Source organism: Haliotis asinina, chromosome 6, assembly GCF_037392515.1.
Source record: "Haliotis asinina isolate JCU_RB_2024 chromosome 6, JCU_Hal_asi_v2, whole genome shotgun sequence".
NCBI classification, from domain to species: domain Eukaryota; kingdom Metazoa; phylum Mollusca; class Gastropoda; order Lepetellida; family Haliotidae; genus Haliotis; species Haliotis asinina.
This window is the reverse complement of record NC_090285.1, coordinates 68,505,347-68,521,128: the sequence shown is the minus strand read 5'-3', so window position 1 is coordinate 68,521,128 and position 15,782 is coordinate 68,505,347. Positions and strand designations below refer to the sequence as shown.

The following is a 15,782-nucleotide window of genomic DNA, read 5'->3' as shown; positions in this document are numbered from 1 at the left end:
ATTTCAGGATATTTCTGAAATAATATCAACCAAAAGAATTATTTCCTGAAATTATTAACTCCGCACAAGATGGCGAGTGCCTTGCGAACAGTTCGTGTTTCCTCCAAATATTTCAGACATATCCTGTCAAGAGCATCAACGACAGTTGGAGTTCGAACCGCAACCTCATTCAGCTATGTTCCAGACACACCGCCGCCAGAGCATGGTATTGAATATGTTCGCATTTTAGCAAAATCATGATGCATCATTTAATGGCAAGACTGAAAAAAGGGTAGATCTAGCATGAATGGTGATTCCGGAGAACACAATAGGTTCCCAGAAACCTGTGCTAGTCAAGTCGGTATGAGTTCCTCCTATACCTCCAACCCCACTGACACGTGAAGGTCCGGGGTAGAATAGGGCTTCAGCAACCCATGCTTGTCTTAAAAGGCGACTATGCTTGTAAAAGGCGACTATGCTTGTCGTAAGAGGTGACTAACGGGATGGGTGCAGGCTAAAACGTCACCAAAGCAAAACGGCACCATTTGGACACAACAGAACCTCCCCTTGGCGAAAACGGCTACAAATGTTATGGCGAAAACGTCACCATATAAAATTTGAAAAGGATAAACATTGATATGACTTTAGTGTTTTGTGAACATTGGATGAACATTGATATGATCACTTTAGTGTTTATTAAGTAGACTTTGTGAAATAAAAACATATATATTAGGTAAGTGGACTTTAGTGTTTTGCAGAAATATAAATAAAAAATATATTAGGTAAGTATGCCAAGAAAGTTTTCGCCAGTATGGTGCCATTTTCACCAAACGATTTAGGTGCCATTCTGCTGTGGTGCTGTTTTAGCTATAACCCTACGGGATTGGGTGGTCAGGCTCGCTGACTTGGTTGACATGTGTCATTGGTTCCGCAATTGCGCAGATCAAAGCTCATGTCGTTGATCACTGGATTGTGTGGTCCAGGCTTGATTATGTACAGACCGCCGCCATTTAGCTGGAATATTGCTCAGTGCAGCGTAGAACTAAACTCACTCACTCACCCAGCCCCACTCAAAAACCAAAGTTACAAACTGACATGCATACTTAACACTAAATATATCCCAAAGCAAGCTGAATTTGACATTCTGGTGATTTGGGCCATTTCATTGCTAGTGCTATATCGGGGAAGTACATGCACGATTGGATTGCACAAACAGTTTCATCAGTAGGGTGGATGCCCAGTTCCTCTTGTGAGACGTTTTATTGACAATTGAAATCCAGAAGTTAAGTTATGTAAAGAGCAAACAAACATCAATATTATTTACTCAAGATTCATGTGTATGTAATTGTATTCTGATTTCATGAATCAGTACTCACAATATTGATCTCTAGTCTGTATTGTCCAGGTTTGAAGGGAATCAACTGAAGGCTTGTTTTGTCCATCCAGTGCCATATTAATTAGCATGAGTATTCAGCACATGCCAGTTAGTGTGAGCCACTCAACAAGAACATGATATCCAGAAAAAGGTGTGCTTTGGTGAATGCCAGTGTGGTCTAATTAGTGGCCCAGCACTCAGATTACCTTGACATGATAAAGTTTATTCCAGGTACTGAGCATGTCATGGATATGTAGCAATCAAAGTTTCTATCTGACATTTCTCATGTGTGGTGTAATTATTTAAAGGTCACATGCAACGTAAAACACAACTTTGCAGATTTTCGTAGCTTTCGGTATGCACTTACCGAAACAAGTCATAAAAACTGCCAATTTAACCTATAAAGTTAAAAAAAATGCGATGACAAAAAAGCCCGCGAAATCGGAGTTCAAACGTTGCATTAAATTTCCCCCAGCACTGGGGGAAAAACTGGTTTCAACAGCTGTGCTAACGCATGCGCAGTGAATAGTTTCGCGGAGCTTGAAACAGTATGCATGCCCAGAGTCTGAGGTCGTGGGCAGTAATCTAAGCTTGGTTGTGTGCACAAACAAGTAAATAATCTACTCGTTACGTAAAACAACTTGTTGATTATGGTAAGCAGTCTCTGTCACAGAGAGAGCTCAATGTCTGGTTTATTGACACCTATATGTCTGTCTGCCTGTCTGCTAAAGACAACATGCAGTACACAGCTTCAGTCATTGACCATGTGCAATTTGAACTTAACACCTATCAGACTATACGACATAAAGAAAATAAATCGATTTATGACTCATGCACCCGAGTCGCGTGTCTGATACATCATGTAATTAGGCACGTGTGATACACATGACATGTTTTTATATCTGTAGGTAGCAAACAAACTACAGTCATTTTTTTTCGGATGATTGGATCAGACGGAAACTGGTGCAAACTCTTGTCAGTTTCAAGTCCTGCTTTGTGCTTGGACAAATGACAGATTCCAGCCACGCAGTAGTTCACCATCTCTATTGAGATTATTTTTGATTGGATCGAGGGCAAATTCAGAGAACAATCATTTTCAAAACCTAACATCTCTATATACATTCTTCATGGATAACAACTTCTTTTAGTGTATATGATTTTGTTTGACAACAGTATATGAATCTGAAACGGCGCATCAAGTACACAAAAAGAAGTTGTTATCCTTAAAGAATCTTACTTTCATGTGACTCGCCATACTTCTAAAATGCCCATCAAACAGATCATCTTTCTGTGCACACAATGAACCCAAGTGTTTCCTCATCACACTGAAAACCTGGGTTTGATTCCCACACAAGGGTGCAATGTGACTGAATGTGTGAAGCCTATTTCTGTGATGATCCCGTGCGGTGATATTGCTGGGACATTGCTAAAAGTGGCATAAAACTATACTCACTACTGATGTTCACCAAAAGCATCAGACTCAAAGTCTTTTATGCATTATCAAACAACAGAATCAGTTTGATTGTGTCTCTATATTCTGTGTCCTTTGTTCTGATGGACAGGTTATTATATCTGTGATTCTCAAACCGGTGTCGCCTCATGCAGCGAGAAGAGTGTTGAACACAAGTAGATCCAGTCAAAATTGTAGTCCATAATAAACCAATTTATGGTCCGCGAAGAAACAACTAATCAAGTTTTAATGCTATCTAATCTAAGTTTTCATTTTTGTTTCATTTTAATTATTTACAGACCATTGCCATAGAGGTCCGTCTGGAATACTACTGAAATCTGTGTTACAGTTGCAACTCTCTAAGAATAACAGAATTGACATCATTAGTAATATTTAGGGAATATACATAGGAATATAACATATTGCTATGCTTTACATTGTTGTTGTCTCAGTTACATATTTTGACAGTGGTGAAGATTTACAATGTCTTCAATGAAAGCTAAAATGTCAAAAGTTCTATGAGTAATATAAATTTGCATTAGCCTTCAAAGAATTTAATGTATTTATCCAGCATTGTGCCAGAATATGTGCTAATTTCTGAATTAAATGTTTAATGTTTTGGGTTGTATTGATTTAAATTCTCTAGCAACCAACCTCACAGACGCTTGAATGATGAATCAATGGTGAAAATGGTGACTGATTCTAGAGCCATATAATTTTAGAAGAATAGGTTCCACGAGTTGGTGGCAGCGATCTCCCCAGATTAAGAGCTATGTTGTGAGAGGGAGATATTTGCATCACAGAAATGTCTATACTCATTTTCCTGCAAAATCATTTATGTAAATAAGCACATAAAGTGACTTTGAGAACGAGAATGAGAACGTAGTTCCTTTGAATGGAATATGTTTAATTATGTTGTGTTACTTTCATACACTATTAACACCTAGATATTTTCCTGTTGACAGGGGAGACAACTCGAATGAACTTATTCCAGTCTGTGACCAATGCACTAGATATTGCACTCAGCAAAGATCCGTCTGCTGGTAAGTTGTTGCCATCTTTACTGCAGGTGTATTAATTGTGGTCCACTGCTAGCTGGAGCTAGTCAAGGTTTGGCACCTTGAGACTTAAATATCCCAACACATCTCAAAACACTAGATGTTTTGATATGCATATTGGTTACGTTGTTCAACATGCTATGTTGTCTTATAGTTCTGAAAGAATGTAAAGGCATATTTGAGTGGATACAGTCCTAAAGGTGCATACTCTATGTTAAGTTTTACCAGGTATATTTTTAATATGAAAAAGTATGCGATGCTATGTTTCTTTATTTTATATTATAAGATCTCAGTTAGAATTATCTCCAGTAATCCTATTTTGTCGTAAGAGTCAGCTATGCTGTTCAAGTGGTCTGACTCTCTGACCGGATCAAATCCCAGTTACGTAGATCAGAGCTAAAATGTCACTGTATGTACATTGTATATTTTAATGGTCATGCTGTCATCCACTGGTTTTATGGATCAGACTTGAGATTGTGTGGACAGAATCTTATCCTTTCTCATGTTATGTACTTTCTGTTGTTCTTTTGTCCATAGAGTGGAAAATACCTTAAACTAGGTTTCAGTCGCATGTAACTCCTGTTATTGACTGACCCTTTGCCAAGAAATCTAGTGTTTATTCCTGTTAAAATTTTGTTACAGTGGTATTTGGTGAGGATGTTGCATTTGGTGGTGTGTTCCGATGTACAGTGGGATTGAAGGATAAATATGGTAAGTCCTCCCATAACTACTAAAACATACCTATAAGAATGTTTGCTTTTTGAGGCAGCTAGGGCCCTGCTTGATAGATAATGTAATAGATCCATGTACAATGTCAGCTGGAATAAAATGAAATAACCATTTAATACTAAAATGTCTTGTGAGGAATGAATAAAAGTAACATTTTGCGGAGTTCATTTGTTTAGTTTTGATTGTTGAACTTGGACCATAATTATCCCCTGCAGCATTAACATGCACTCCATCCATGTGTGTATCCGTGCTTGCGTCCATGGGTCCACGCACATTTGTCTTTTGTGGAGCAGAGAACTGTGAAACTGTTTAATATTTCTGTACCAAACTTCTTACATTCGTAGACCTGGTAGTAAACTGGAGCCTTTTGATAGCTTTGGATTTCTGATTTCAATAATTCTTTTTTTGTTTCCATGGCAGCAAGTTTGACTTTGACTGAAATTAGTGTTGGTGCTCTTTTTCGGGGGAGAACTTGAAAAGTGTTCAATACGTTTTCACCAAAGTTAGCTCCTATTATTTGATTTTCTGAATTAAATATATTTTACGTTGCCTTGGCAACAAGTTTGACTTTGGCTGAAATTGATGGATAGTGCTGGATATTACTGAATGTGGCATAAAACTCACTAAAACATTGGACATAGTCATAGCTACCTGACATATTCATGTGGAGTGTTTTGCTATTGCTGGGTATATTGATGACTTTGTTTTCTTGTTAAGTTTGATTTGATAATATGCTGTGGGGGATTATGTCACCTTAGTGACAACGGCTCATTTTCTCCAAACTTTTACTATTGATTTTACACATCAAAAATAATAATGCATGAATATATGTATATAGTCCATTGTGTAAACAACATACCTTGTAAACCTACACAGGTAAGGAACGAGTGTTCAACAGCCCGCTTAGTGAACAGGGAATCGTTGCCTTCGGGATTGGCCTGGCAGCAGCTGGATCTACAGCTATAGCAGAGATACAGTTTGCAGATTACATCTTCCCTGCTTTTGACCAGGTAAGTGGAACAGTAACCATGGTGACAATAGTTTTGGTGTTTTATCAGTATGAGAACTGACTGCTAAGTCAACTTAGGCACTGATGGAAAATTGTCTCCCTTTGGCCAGAGTTGGTGGATTGTGTGTGCGCATTGTGCACATGATCTGTTTTGGTAGTTTTCAAGTACTGTTACCAGTGCAACCTTTGATATTCACAAGCCCTCTTCTCTGAGTTATTTATGTTGTGCTCAAGCTAAGCATCAATCCAAAGAAGATAGCATCTGTTAACTAGTGATTCAGATGTCAGTGCTTCAAATTGCAGGAAACTGATAAAAATATGAACTTAAAGCACACTTGTGTTCTGCTCAAGGACAGGCAACCTCAAGACCTCTTGGCTTTTCTTTGACAAAAAGAATTTTTTAGGTTCAGGAATTCCTTTTCAAGAGGGTGTGAGTGACATGCAGAGGCAGCCCACTATGTATGGTGCAGTTCATGTGTGAATCCTTAATATTCATGATTGATAATCCTGCAAAACCCTCAGATGACAAGCAGAGAAACATCATCATAGGACATCTAGTGTGTCAAGTCTTTGTTTTATTATGATGAATACCCTGGACCCATTGTAATCTGGCAGTGGCATTTAGTGTGAAGCAGAGTCCCAAGTGTAAAGGGGAAGTGGGAGTGTAAGCGTTCGCTAGTCATGCTGAAGACCCCATGTTTCATTACCATCTTGGGAACAATGTGTGAATCCCATTCCTGGTGATATTGCTGGAATATTGCTTACGAAAAAACCAACTCACTCCCTGACTGCAAGTGTACAACGACCTTTGAAGATCCGGGTTACAGTGTTTGCCTTTGACAAGAAAATGTCATCATGACTCCCTGGTGTCATGAGAGGGAGTCATGGTAATGTTTTTGGGAGTCAACTTCAGTCTGGAACTTGAAACAAAGGCCTGAACTGTGATTCATAACGATAAACGAATAAGGTATAGTAGGTCAGGTATATAATCATCTCTGAGCAGTTAAATGGCAAAAAATATACTAAGTAGTTTTAAACAACAGCTGAATTGTGAGCTTAGATTATCTGAACTTAGGGTCAAGTAGCGTTGCGTCAACAATGACACAAGCATTTAAATTCACTGCATATTTCATATAATTTGTACATCAAATATGCAGGGTTTCTGCTTCAGGGCAAACACTGGGGTTAGAATTCACCTTCTACAGCACGTTTGTTGTATGAGGGGATGAACAGAATCAGGTGGTCAGCCTTGCTGCCTTGGTTGACGCATGTCATTGTATCTTAATGGCATAGATTGATGCTCATGCTGTTGATTACTGGATTGTCTGGTCCATTCTTGATTACATTCAGACTGGCTTGAAAATTCCGTGAAATGTGAACATTTTGCTGTACAAAGGCCCTTAACTTGTTTAAGCCCTTTTTCAAAAAAGCCCTTTCTAGCAGCAATTTGCTTTCAAATCAGCCTAAATTTAGCAGCATGTGTCAAGAAGTTACAGTTTTACAGGAAACTAATTCATAAATACTGATTTGTCAACATGATTTGTTAATCTCCTTCACAAGGGAAAACTTTCCCTGCATAGAGACGATAATAATTGGAAGGTATTTTTTCAGAGAGGAGGGTTTTACATCAAATTGTTTTTCCAAATTCCTATCAAAAGCACAATTTGCATGGGGCAGGTCATTTGATGGGACAAGATTTAGTTTGCCCTAATTTGTATCTTGTTGTGGCTGAAGTTTTCAAAACCAGCTATGTGTGTCAAATGGCCATCAGAAAATATGTATCTCATCAAAGACTTATACAGGTTTGACCAAATGTTTTTGTCATGTTTTAGGTCAACGTCGGATACAGTCAGTTCAGGTGAAGGCGGAATCTATTTAAAAATTCCCACTTCCCCAAAATAAGAAGCCATGTCATAGTTTTTGAGAAGATTATAGCTATTTATAAGAATTCTTTTGAAAATTTGTGATATTAATGTTGGGGATGTCCTTTTCCACTAAGATGTAACATGCTTTGATCATCCTTTTTGTCATTTTTGAAAGAACTTTGACAAACATCGGAGAAAATGAAAAAGAGACTTGGGTATTGATCAAAGTTATCTCATATTTATGAGCAATATCGGTTATTTTCTGCCTGATTGCATGCTGTCATGCACTGTTGCCATGATGTTAAACATGCTTTCAGTCACAGACAGTTACCATGCTTACACAGTTAATCATTCATTGGCCAACAGTTGTCTTGAATAAATATTGTGAAACATGTGTATGATTCCAGGTGTGTTTCTTGTTCCAGATTCGAAATGAGGCTGCCATGTTCCGCTACCGGACAGGCAACCTGTTTGATGTGGGTGGCTTGACAATTCGGGCTCCTTGTGGTGCTGTTGGCCATGGGGCTCTCTACCACTCACAGATGCCAGAGGCATTCTTTGGTCATATGCCAGGCATTAAGGTAAAATAACGATAACAATATCCACAGATGATCTGTATTTCATGACGAAATGTTATTCTTGATATTGCTTACATTTCAGAAGGTTAAAATGAAAAGTAATTGTTTTTTAACATATCAGAAAGGGGTGTCAGGAAGGACTGAAATTGTGCTATGGGTTCAGAAACCTATTAACATTGTAGACCTATGTCACTTTTCCTCTCACATTGCATTGCAGTTGGTAGCTCTGTAGTTGATACTGACTATCGTGAAACTTACGATTTGCATTTGAACCTATGAAGGTCGGGGTTAGAATTGTTCTTCACCAACCATTGCTTGTAAGAGGTGACGACCCATGAAAATCTGGGGTAGGATAGGTCTTCAGCATCCATGCTTGTCCCAAAAGGCATCTATGCTTGTCATAAGAGATGACTAACAGGATTGGGCTGCCGCATGTCATCGGTTCTCACTTAAGCAGATTGCTGCTCTATCTTTTTATCACTGGATTGTCTGGTCCAGACTCCATTATTTACAGACTGATGCCATATTGTTTGAATATTGCTGAGTGTTGTGTAAAAGTTAAACTCACTCACTCAGAGGTGATAGATAGGATCGGGTGGTCAGGATCACTGGCATGGCTGTTGCATGACATCATAACCCAGTTTTGTGGATCGATGTTATTTTCTGGTCCAGATTTGAGTTTGGCATTAAATGAAAAAAGACCTGGATTTATCTCATTTACTCATATTAGGAAATTGATACTATATAAACTTGCCCGTTTTTAGAATGTCTGATTGCATAAGAAGGCAGTATCGTGCTCTTTCATAATATGGGATCAGAAGTCAAGGGAAGAGAGTCTGAATTAAATATGGTAGTCAGCTGTTTCCACTGTCAGATTAATACTGAACACATGCTGTCATGTCACAGAATGACATGGTCATACAAATATCATTTCCTATAGGGAATTCAGTTCGATTGCTCAAATATCTTATGGGAAGGTTTATGAATTATCTAACTATTGGCAAACAAAGTTGTATCATGAATGGAGACTACAGTTAAGAAACATAAAGATATTCTTGCAAAAATTCATGGAGGTCTGTGTGACCCAGAAAAAAAGTGCTCAAAAGAAGAAAAAATATATTTTACTTGCGAGCATTTCAGAGTAAATTTCTTGTCGTATAGATTGTTAACATAATAAGATAGCTGACATTGATGAAACTTGACAACATATTATGTAGTCTGTGTACTTTCGGGTCTACTAACATGTAATTGTGTTCCAAAATTATTTCAGTAGATAAGAGTCTTGCTCAGATCTTCCTTAGAAGGACTTAAGACTACACCAGGCACCATCGCAATCAAATCTATTCATGTTTTGTTAAGTTTCCTTTTACAGAAGTAGAAAGCTATGTTGATGAACGTTACTGCACATTCTGTCATGCATTCAGAAAGATAATTATCAGAAACTGACATATTGAGTTGCCACATGTTGATATCCATTAATGTATGCAAGCTGAACCGTTATACAGTTGGATTCACTTGTACATTCAAGGATTTTTCTCATATTTCGCATACTATTGACTGTCTTTCAAGCTCCAGCATGTGAAGTTATATAATGATGCATGTGACCTAAGTAATATTCTGTTTATATTTATTATCATTTGATTCCTGAAAATAGAAATCATGTGTATGACTGTATGCAAGATCCCGATAATCTGAGTCTATTGTTACACAAGCTGTTTGATGAAGTTAACAGGAAATTGTATCGTGATCAGGTGACAGGTGGTTACACGCATGCTGCATATGATCAGCTTTCACCACTCACACTTTGCAGAAAGAGATTTACAAAAGTGCTGAGTTTCAAATTATGGTGGTATACTCTTCAGCAGAACTACGTCCGATTTGAAAACAAGTTCACAGGCTTTCTGACTTGCTTGACATGTCATCGTATCCCAACTGCATAGATCGATGCTTATGATGCTGATCACTGGATTGTCTGGTCCAGGCTCAATTATTTACAGACTCCCTGCCATATAGTTGAAATGTTGCTGAGTGTGGCAAATCATTCATTAGCCCTTCTGCTTTTAAATGAAGAACTTGTTCCTGAAGCAGGTGAGCTCAAGAACCATGAATGATATATACATGGTCTGATTAGTGGCATGTTTTGTTACCAAGGCATGGCAAAAAGGAGCAATTCAGTTCTGTATTTATAGAATGAAGTCTCCATGAGCAGGTGAGCTTCAGAACCTTGTCAATACTTTCTGCTCAAGGCAGGCATTCAAGAAACAATCAATAAGCATTAGTGGTCTAATACTGGTAATTTGGAGGAAGGAGAGAGATCCTTCTGACAGTTGCTATCTGTGCCTTCTTAAAAGTAATAATCTGGCCAAAGTATGGGACGCTGATGCTCTGGTCTTTACACATCAGTCGGAATCAATAGGCCAATTATGTTTGTCTGAGCACTGAGCTCGCGACATGGACGACATTTGGATGAACCCAGGCTGATGATGGCAGGCAGTTAGGGGAAATTAGTTAACAGGGCCTGGTAAATGAGGACAGAAATCTTTGTCTAGACACACTGACTACCTCTTTGTAAGGTGTACCATGATAAGATAATATAATAATGGTTTTACTTCATATTTCTGTGGGTTCTTTGTTGCTTTATTTCAGCAGTGCACAATGACTGTTGGTTGGGCCGGTTAAAGGTTAAGACATAATGTGTTAATGAAGACTGTCATGTTGCCAGGTTGTGATCCCTAGGGGCCCAGTTCAGACCAAGGGGCTGCTGTTGAGCTGCATCCAGGATCCTAATCCTTGTATATTCTTTGAGCCAAAGATCCTGTACCGAGCAGCCATTGAACAGGTGCCAACGGGAGACTACACCATCCCACTTTCAGAGGCAGAGGTGGTGTTGGAAGGTGAGTGAGGCTGTCAGAGCACCTGCTTGCATTATGGAGGGACAGTTCCATTGTTTTTGAGTCTAAGCTGATAGGGTAAGTCACTGACCATTTGGTGGGGAAAAGTTCCGGTCAGTGGCAACAAACAGCAAGTCCGCCAGAAATTGATTAAAAAAACTATACAACAATTGTCTGTGTTCAGAGTGTTCATTTCAGGCAGTATACAGCCAGTTAACAGTTTCAACTTTGTCACATGAAAAAGAAGAGATTGTTCTGTTTACAGTTACTTTCTTAAATTGAACAGCAGTCTCCTCTTTTACCTTCACGTGGTCATCAATGTTAGACAATCTATAATTGCATCAACCCTGAGTGAACGCATTGTCTCTGTTTGCATCTACACACAACTGACAAGTCATTTTGCCGCTCTCAGCGTCGTATCTCAGCCACGACTGTAATTGTAACCATCTACCTTGAAACGCTCAAGCATGTGTTTGCTTTTGTTTCTCGAGAACGAAAGTACTCTCCATGTGTGCCTGTTTATCAAATGGGTTCTTCCTTGTCACAAAACCAGTCAACATGGACTGCTTAATGTTTTCTTTAGTTGCATGGTTTGCTTATGCACGTGTTTACATGTGTCGCCACCATTACTGAAGTGATCATAATTATAACACGTAAAACGTAGCTGCATAATTCCCGACCAATCAAAAGACACGTAACTTAATTTGCGGCTGATGTACATTCGTAACTACTCGTGTCATTCCGGCAAGCCTTCTTGTAGGTCACGGAAAGAGGCGAGTAGTTACGAATGAGCGGACGTATTTTCCGTGACTCGCGGAGAGGATCGAGCTGTTGCGAATGAACAGCAACTAGTTGTGCTTTCCGGTTTCAAACATTTCATTTTCACATTAATTTTATTTCCATGATAAATATTTTAAAATTTATTTCAAAGGGTATTGTAACGACCACTTTCCCTGGGAAACCATCGGTCACAAGTCCGATCAGCATACTCATTCATAAGTCACAGACAGATATTATCGATCTATGACCGCTGACCGACGACAATCTGAAACTCTGAGTTCTGAAAGAATCACAGGAAGGGATTTTTATAGCCTTTCCTTAAAAATGTATCTAGACGATCTTCTACTTTGGTCATGTAGACATTTAGTAAGAATAGATGACATTTATCTGATGGCATGAAACTGTGCTGTACATAATTGAAGTATGACCATGTGTTTCAAGGATGGCAAGAGAGAGGGATATAACTCACTACAATCCTGTACATTCCCTTACTCTGGTCCACTGCAGGTTCTGATGTGACACTCATTGGCTGGGGAACCCAGGTCCATGTTCTGCGTGAAGTAGCCACAATGGCGCAGGAGAAACTCAATGTCTCGTGTGAACTGATAGACCTGCGAACTATCCTGCCATGGGACATTGACACAGTCTGTAAGGTAAGAAGGGCTATCAAGTTATGATTTTAGCAGGTCAGAATGATCTAATTTTAATGAATCTAATTTTTAAGAGACAAAACATTTTAGAAGCCTTCTTTGTTAAACACATCTGCAGCATACCTTTGGGCGGATTGTCTTCATCCATATATTTTGTGGTAGCCATACATACATAGACAAGTGAGTGTTACCTTGAAGGAGATTCCAGATATCGTTATCCCCCAAAAAAACAGTTGTCTTGAGCTGAGATAAAGATAAGATGTCCTGATTGTCTTGATTCATGGTGCATTCACTTCAAGTAGACTTAGTCCGAATGCTTTTGTCCATATAGCCAGTAGCAACTTTCATGTCTGCAAAGTCTCCTTTAAAACTGTGAAACTAAGAGTCATAGCAGCAGGGTTGTCTGTATGTTGCTCAAAGTATATTGCTGGAATACTACTAAAAGGAGCGCAAAACCCAACTTACTCACGCACTCTTTATGTTCCAGTCAGTTGTGAAGACAGGTAAGGTCCTGATCTCACACGAGGCACCAGTTACAATGGGATTTGCTTCGGAAATTGCAGCAACTATACAGGTAACTGCTGATGAGAACAAAGGAATATTAGACTCTCTATTTATGATATATCACTGCAGGATTGTGATTATTGGTATTTACCTCATTCTCATAATATTGTTGTGTCTGCAGTGTAGTTCTGTCACGTTTCAAAATAGTTTTGTGCACAAAGCCCCATTTAGGCAACGTACTCATTTAATGACATCAAACATCAGTTTAGACAACCCATGAAGCTTGGTAAATGTGGCCATGACTTGATACTGTTGTTCTCAGTGTGGAGCCAGGCAGCCTCCTGATTTTGATTGTATTGACCCATGTACACATAACCAGCCTATATAGTTCATATTCTGCCTAAATGACCTCATTTTGGTGTTGACCCATACCGTTAACCCCACTCAGACCCGTGAAGGTACGGGTTAGAATAGGCCTTCAGTAACCCATGCTTGCCAGAAAAGGTGACTATGCTTGTCATAAGAGGTTATAAACGGGATCGGGTGGTCAGGCTAGTTTTCTTGGTTGACATATGTCATTGGTTCCAAATTTTGCAGATCAATGCCCCTGCTGTTGATCACTGGAATGTCTGGTCCAGACTCAATTATTTACAGAATGCCAGCCACCATGTAGCTGGAATATTGCTGAATGCAGAGTAAAACTTAACTCACTCATTTTATTGTTGGTCTGTAAAATATTGTAGATAAACTACCACATGTGTTACAGTGATAGCAGTCTGTGAGATACCATGCCACACCGTAATACAGATTATCAACTCATTCATGCTGAATGTTTGTCAGTAGACACATAGCACCAAGAATCAGTTATTAATCACCCCACTTTTTTGTGTAACGTCAAATTTGTGATGTTTATGCCACTGTGTCACAGTGGTCGTGTTATTAGTATGTGGTACCCTTGAAGATCTGGATTAGAATTGATCTTCAGTAACCCATGCTTCTCGTAAGAGGCATCTAGCAGGATCAGGTGGTGAGGCTTGCAGACATTGTTGACACTTGTTATCGGTTCCCAATTGGTAGATTGATGTTTATGCTGTTGATCACTGGGTTGTCTGGTGCAGAGTTGATATCTACAGACCTCCACAACCATATATTTTGAATATTGCTATGTGTGGCATTAAACTAACTCAGTTAACTATTAGTATATATATAACTTGTTTGAGTGGCATTTTAGAAGTTGAGGTGTACAAATAGGACAGATTGTTTGGATAACAACTTCTTTATTGCGTGATTGCGACGTCTTGACAACGGTACAAGAATCTGTACTGAAACGTCGCAGTCACGCAATAAAGAAGTTGTTATCCATACAATTTGTCCTGTTAGTGTATATATATTTGTGTAGCTCAGATGGTGACACTGTGAGTATTTATTGAAGACAGTAAGAATGTTGTGTATCGCCTTCTGTTAAGCCTAATGTTATGAGTTTATTAATGTAATTGTTTGTCCCTCCACAGAGTGAATGCTTCCTGAACCTTGAGGCTCCCATCCAGAGAATCTGTGGATATGACACACCCTTTGCTTGTGTGTTCGAACCCTTCTACATGCCAGACAAATGGCGTTGTTTTGAGGCAGTCAAGAAGTTGCTTAGCTACTAGGCAATTTTTTTGTGACATTCAAACTGTTGCAGTGATTAACATCTACAGAAATACTCTTCAGATTGTCTCAACTACTATCTCAAGTTGTGATGAACATAGTACCTCAGGATATAGAAGTCTCATCTCATGAGGGGCATGTGATATATGTAATTGCATCAACTTGGGTGTCCACTTGAGCTACAAGCTCTGCACCTCTATCACCCAGAGCCCAGACCAAACACTATGGATCTCACTGATTAAGTCCATCTTCAAATGTGATGGTTCAATAATAATTATAATAATAGTTCCTTCGCGAAAGATGCTTTCCTACAGCTGCTTATCTATATCCAGTGCTATGTGATTAAGTTTGCACATGTACAGGGAAAGGAATGTGCAACACAGTGCTTATGTGTTGATTATTCAGACTGCTTGTGTAACCTAAGAACTAGCTGATAAGAAGATTGTCTGATCATATGATTTGACACGATTCAGAAACAGATGTCACCTATGTATGTGTCAGGTGGAAGCTCCCTGCACTTTGTGTCGGGACAGAGGTGAAGACTAGTCAGGTTGATATAGTCAGTGTTCTAGCAGAACATATGAATAGACACAAGACAGTAAGCAGCATCACCTGAGAACGTCAGTGTGCATCTCTGCACATCAACATATTCAAGGTATTCACAATTTTCAAATCATCTCTAGAAATGAGGGCAGACCTTAGACTTTCAAGTGGAAAAAATATCAGTTCTAATGGGTGGTGTAGGATACCTCTGGCTGTGTCGGTACAGGGGAAGGTGGTTTCGTTGCAGTATCGTGTGAATGTCGTGTGATTGTAAGAGTGACAGCAATCTCAATATAATGAAATCTCAGCTATTGTCCTCATCAATACACAGGGTCAGTGTGCTACAGGAGTCGTTGGCCACTAGCGTTAAGTCTCCAAGAACTCTTGTCCTGACAACTTGGTGCACACATTTCAGCAAGGTGAGAATGTTTGGAGGATGATTTGTGTGATTCTAGAACCTACTTGGCCAACTCATGAAGTTAATCTGTACATTGATTGTTGTTGTATTTATGAGAGAATGTTTTGATTGTACAGAGAAATCATGTTTGGCCTGGGTGTGCATCAAATAAATCATGAAATGAATTGTTGTGTTAAGTTGTGTTTGTTTGATGTTGTTTTTGTTGAAGGTGTTGGTTTATTGCTGCAGATCGTTATTCTAGAAGCTATTTTAGCGCCACAACTTGATACTTGAAATCCTCCTAGCTGTTGAACAGGCACATAG

The 15,782-nt window shown here is 39.1% G+C and overlaps 1 protein-coding gene across 1 annotated transcript; it reads left to right on the top strand.

The window, feature by feature from the left end:
• Positions 1-43: 43 nt before the first annotated feature.
• On the top strand, positions 44-15,655 carry LOC137288106 (2-oxoisovalerate dehydrogenase subunit beta, mitochondrial-like). The gene is made up of 9 exons (XM_067820501.1): positions 44-205; positions 3,770-3,847; positions 4,505-4,573; positions 5,468-5,601; positions 7,891-8,046; positions 10,766-10,937; positions 12,222-12,367; positions 12,852-12,938; positions 14,380-15,655. Exons 1-9 carry the CDS (start codon positions 70-72, stop codon positions 14,518-14,520), a joined length of 1,119 nt encoding a protein of 372 aa, XP_067676602.1. The 5' UTR covers positions 44-69; the 3' UTR covers positions 14,521-15,655.
• The last annotated feature ends 127 nt before the right edge of the window (positions 15,656-15,782 follow it).

Coding starts and splice junctions, on each gene's coding strand:
- LOC137288106 (XM_067820501.1), top strand. CDS start 70: ATGGCGAGTGCCTTGCGAACAGTTCGTGTTTCCTCCAAATATTTCAGA. Junction 8,047..10,765: donor GTCATATGCCAGGCATTAAG/GTAAAATAACGA, acceptor TCATGTTGCCAG/GTTGTGATCCCTAGGGGCCC. Junction 12,368..12,851: donor ACATTGACACAGTCTGTAAG/GTAAGAAGGGCT, acceptor TTTATGTTCCAG/TCAGTTGTGAAGACAGGTAA.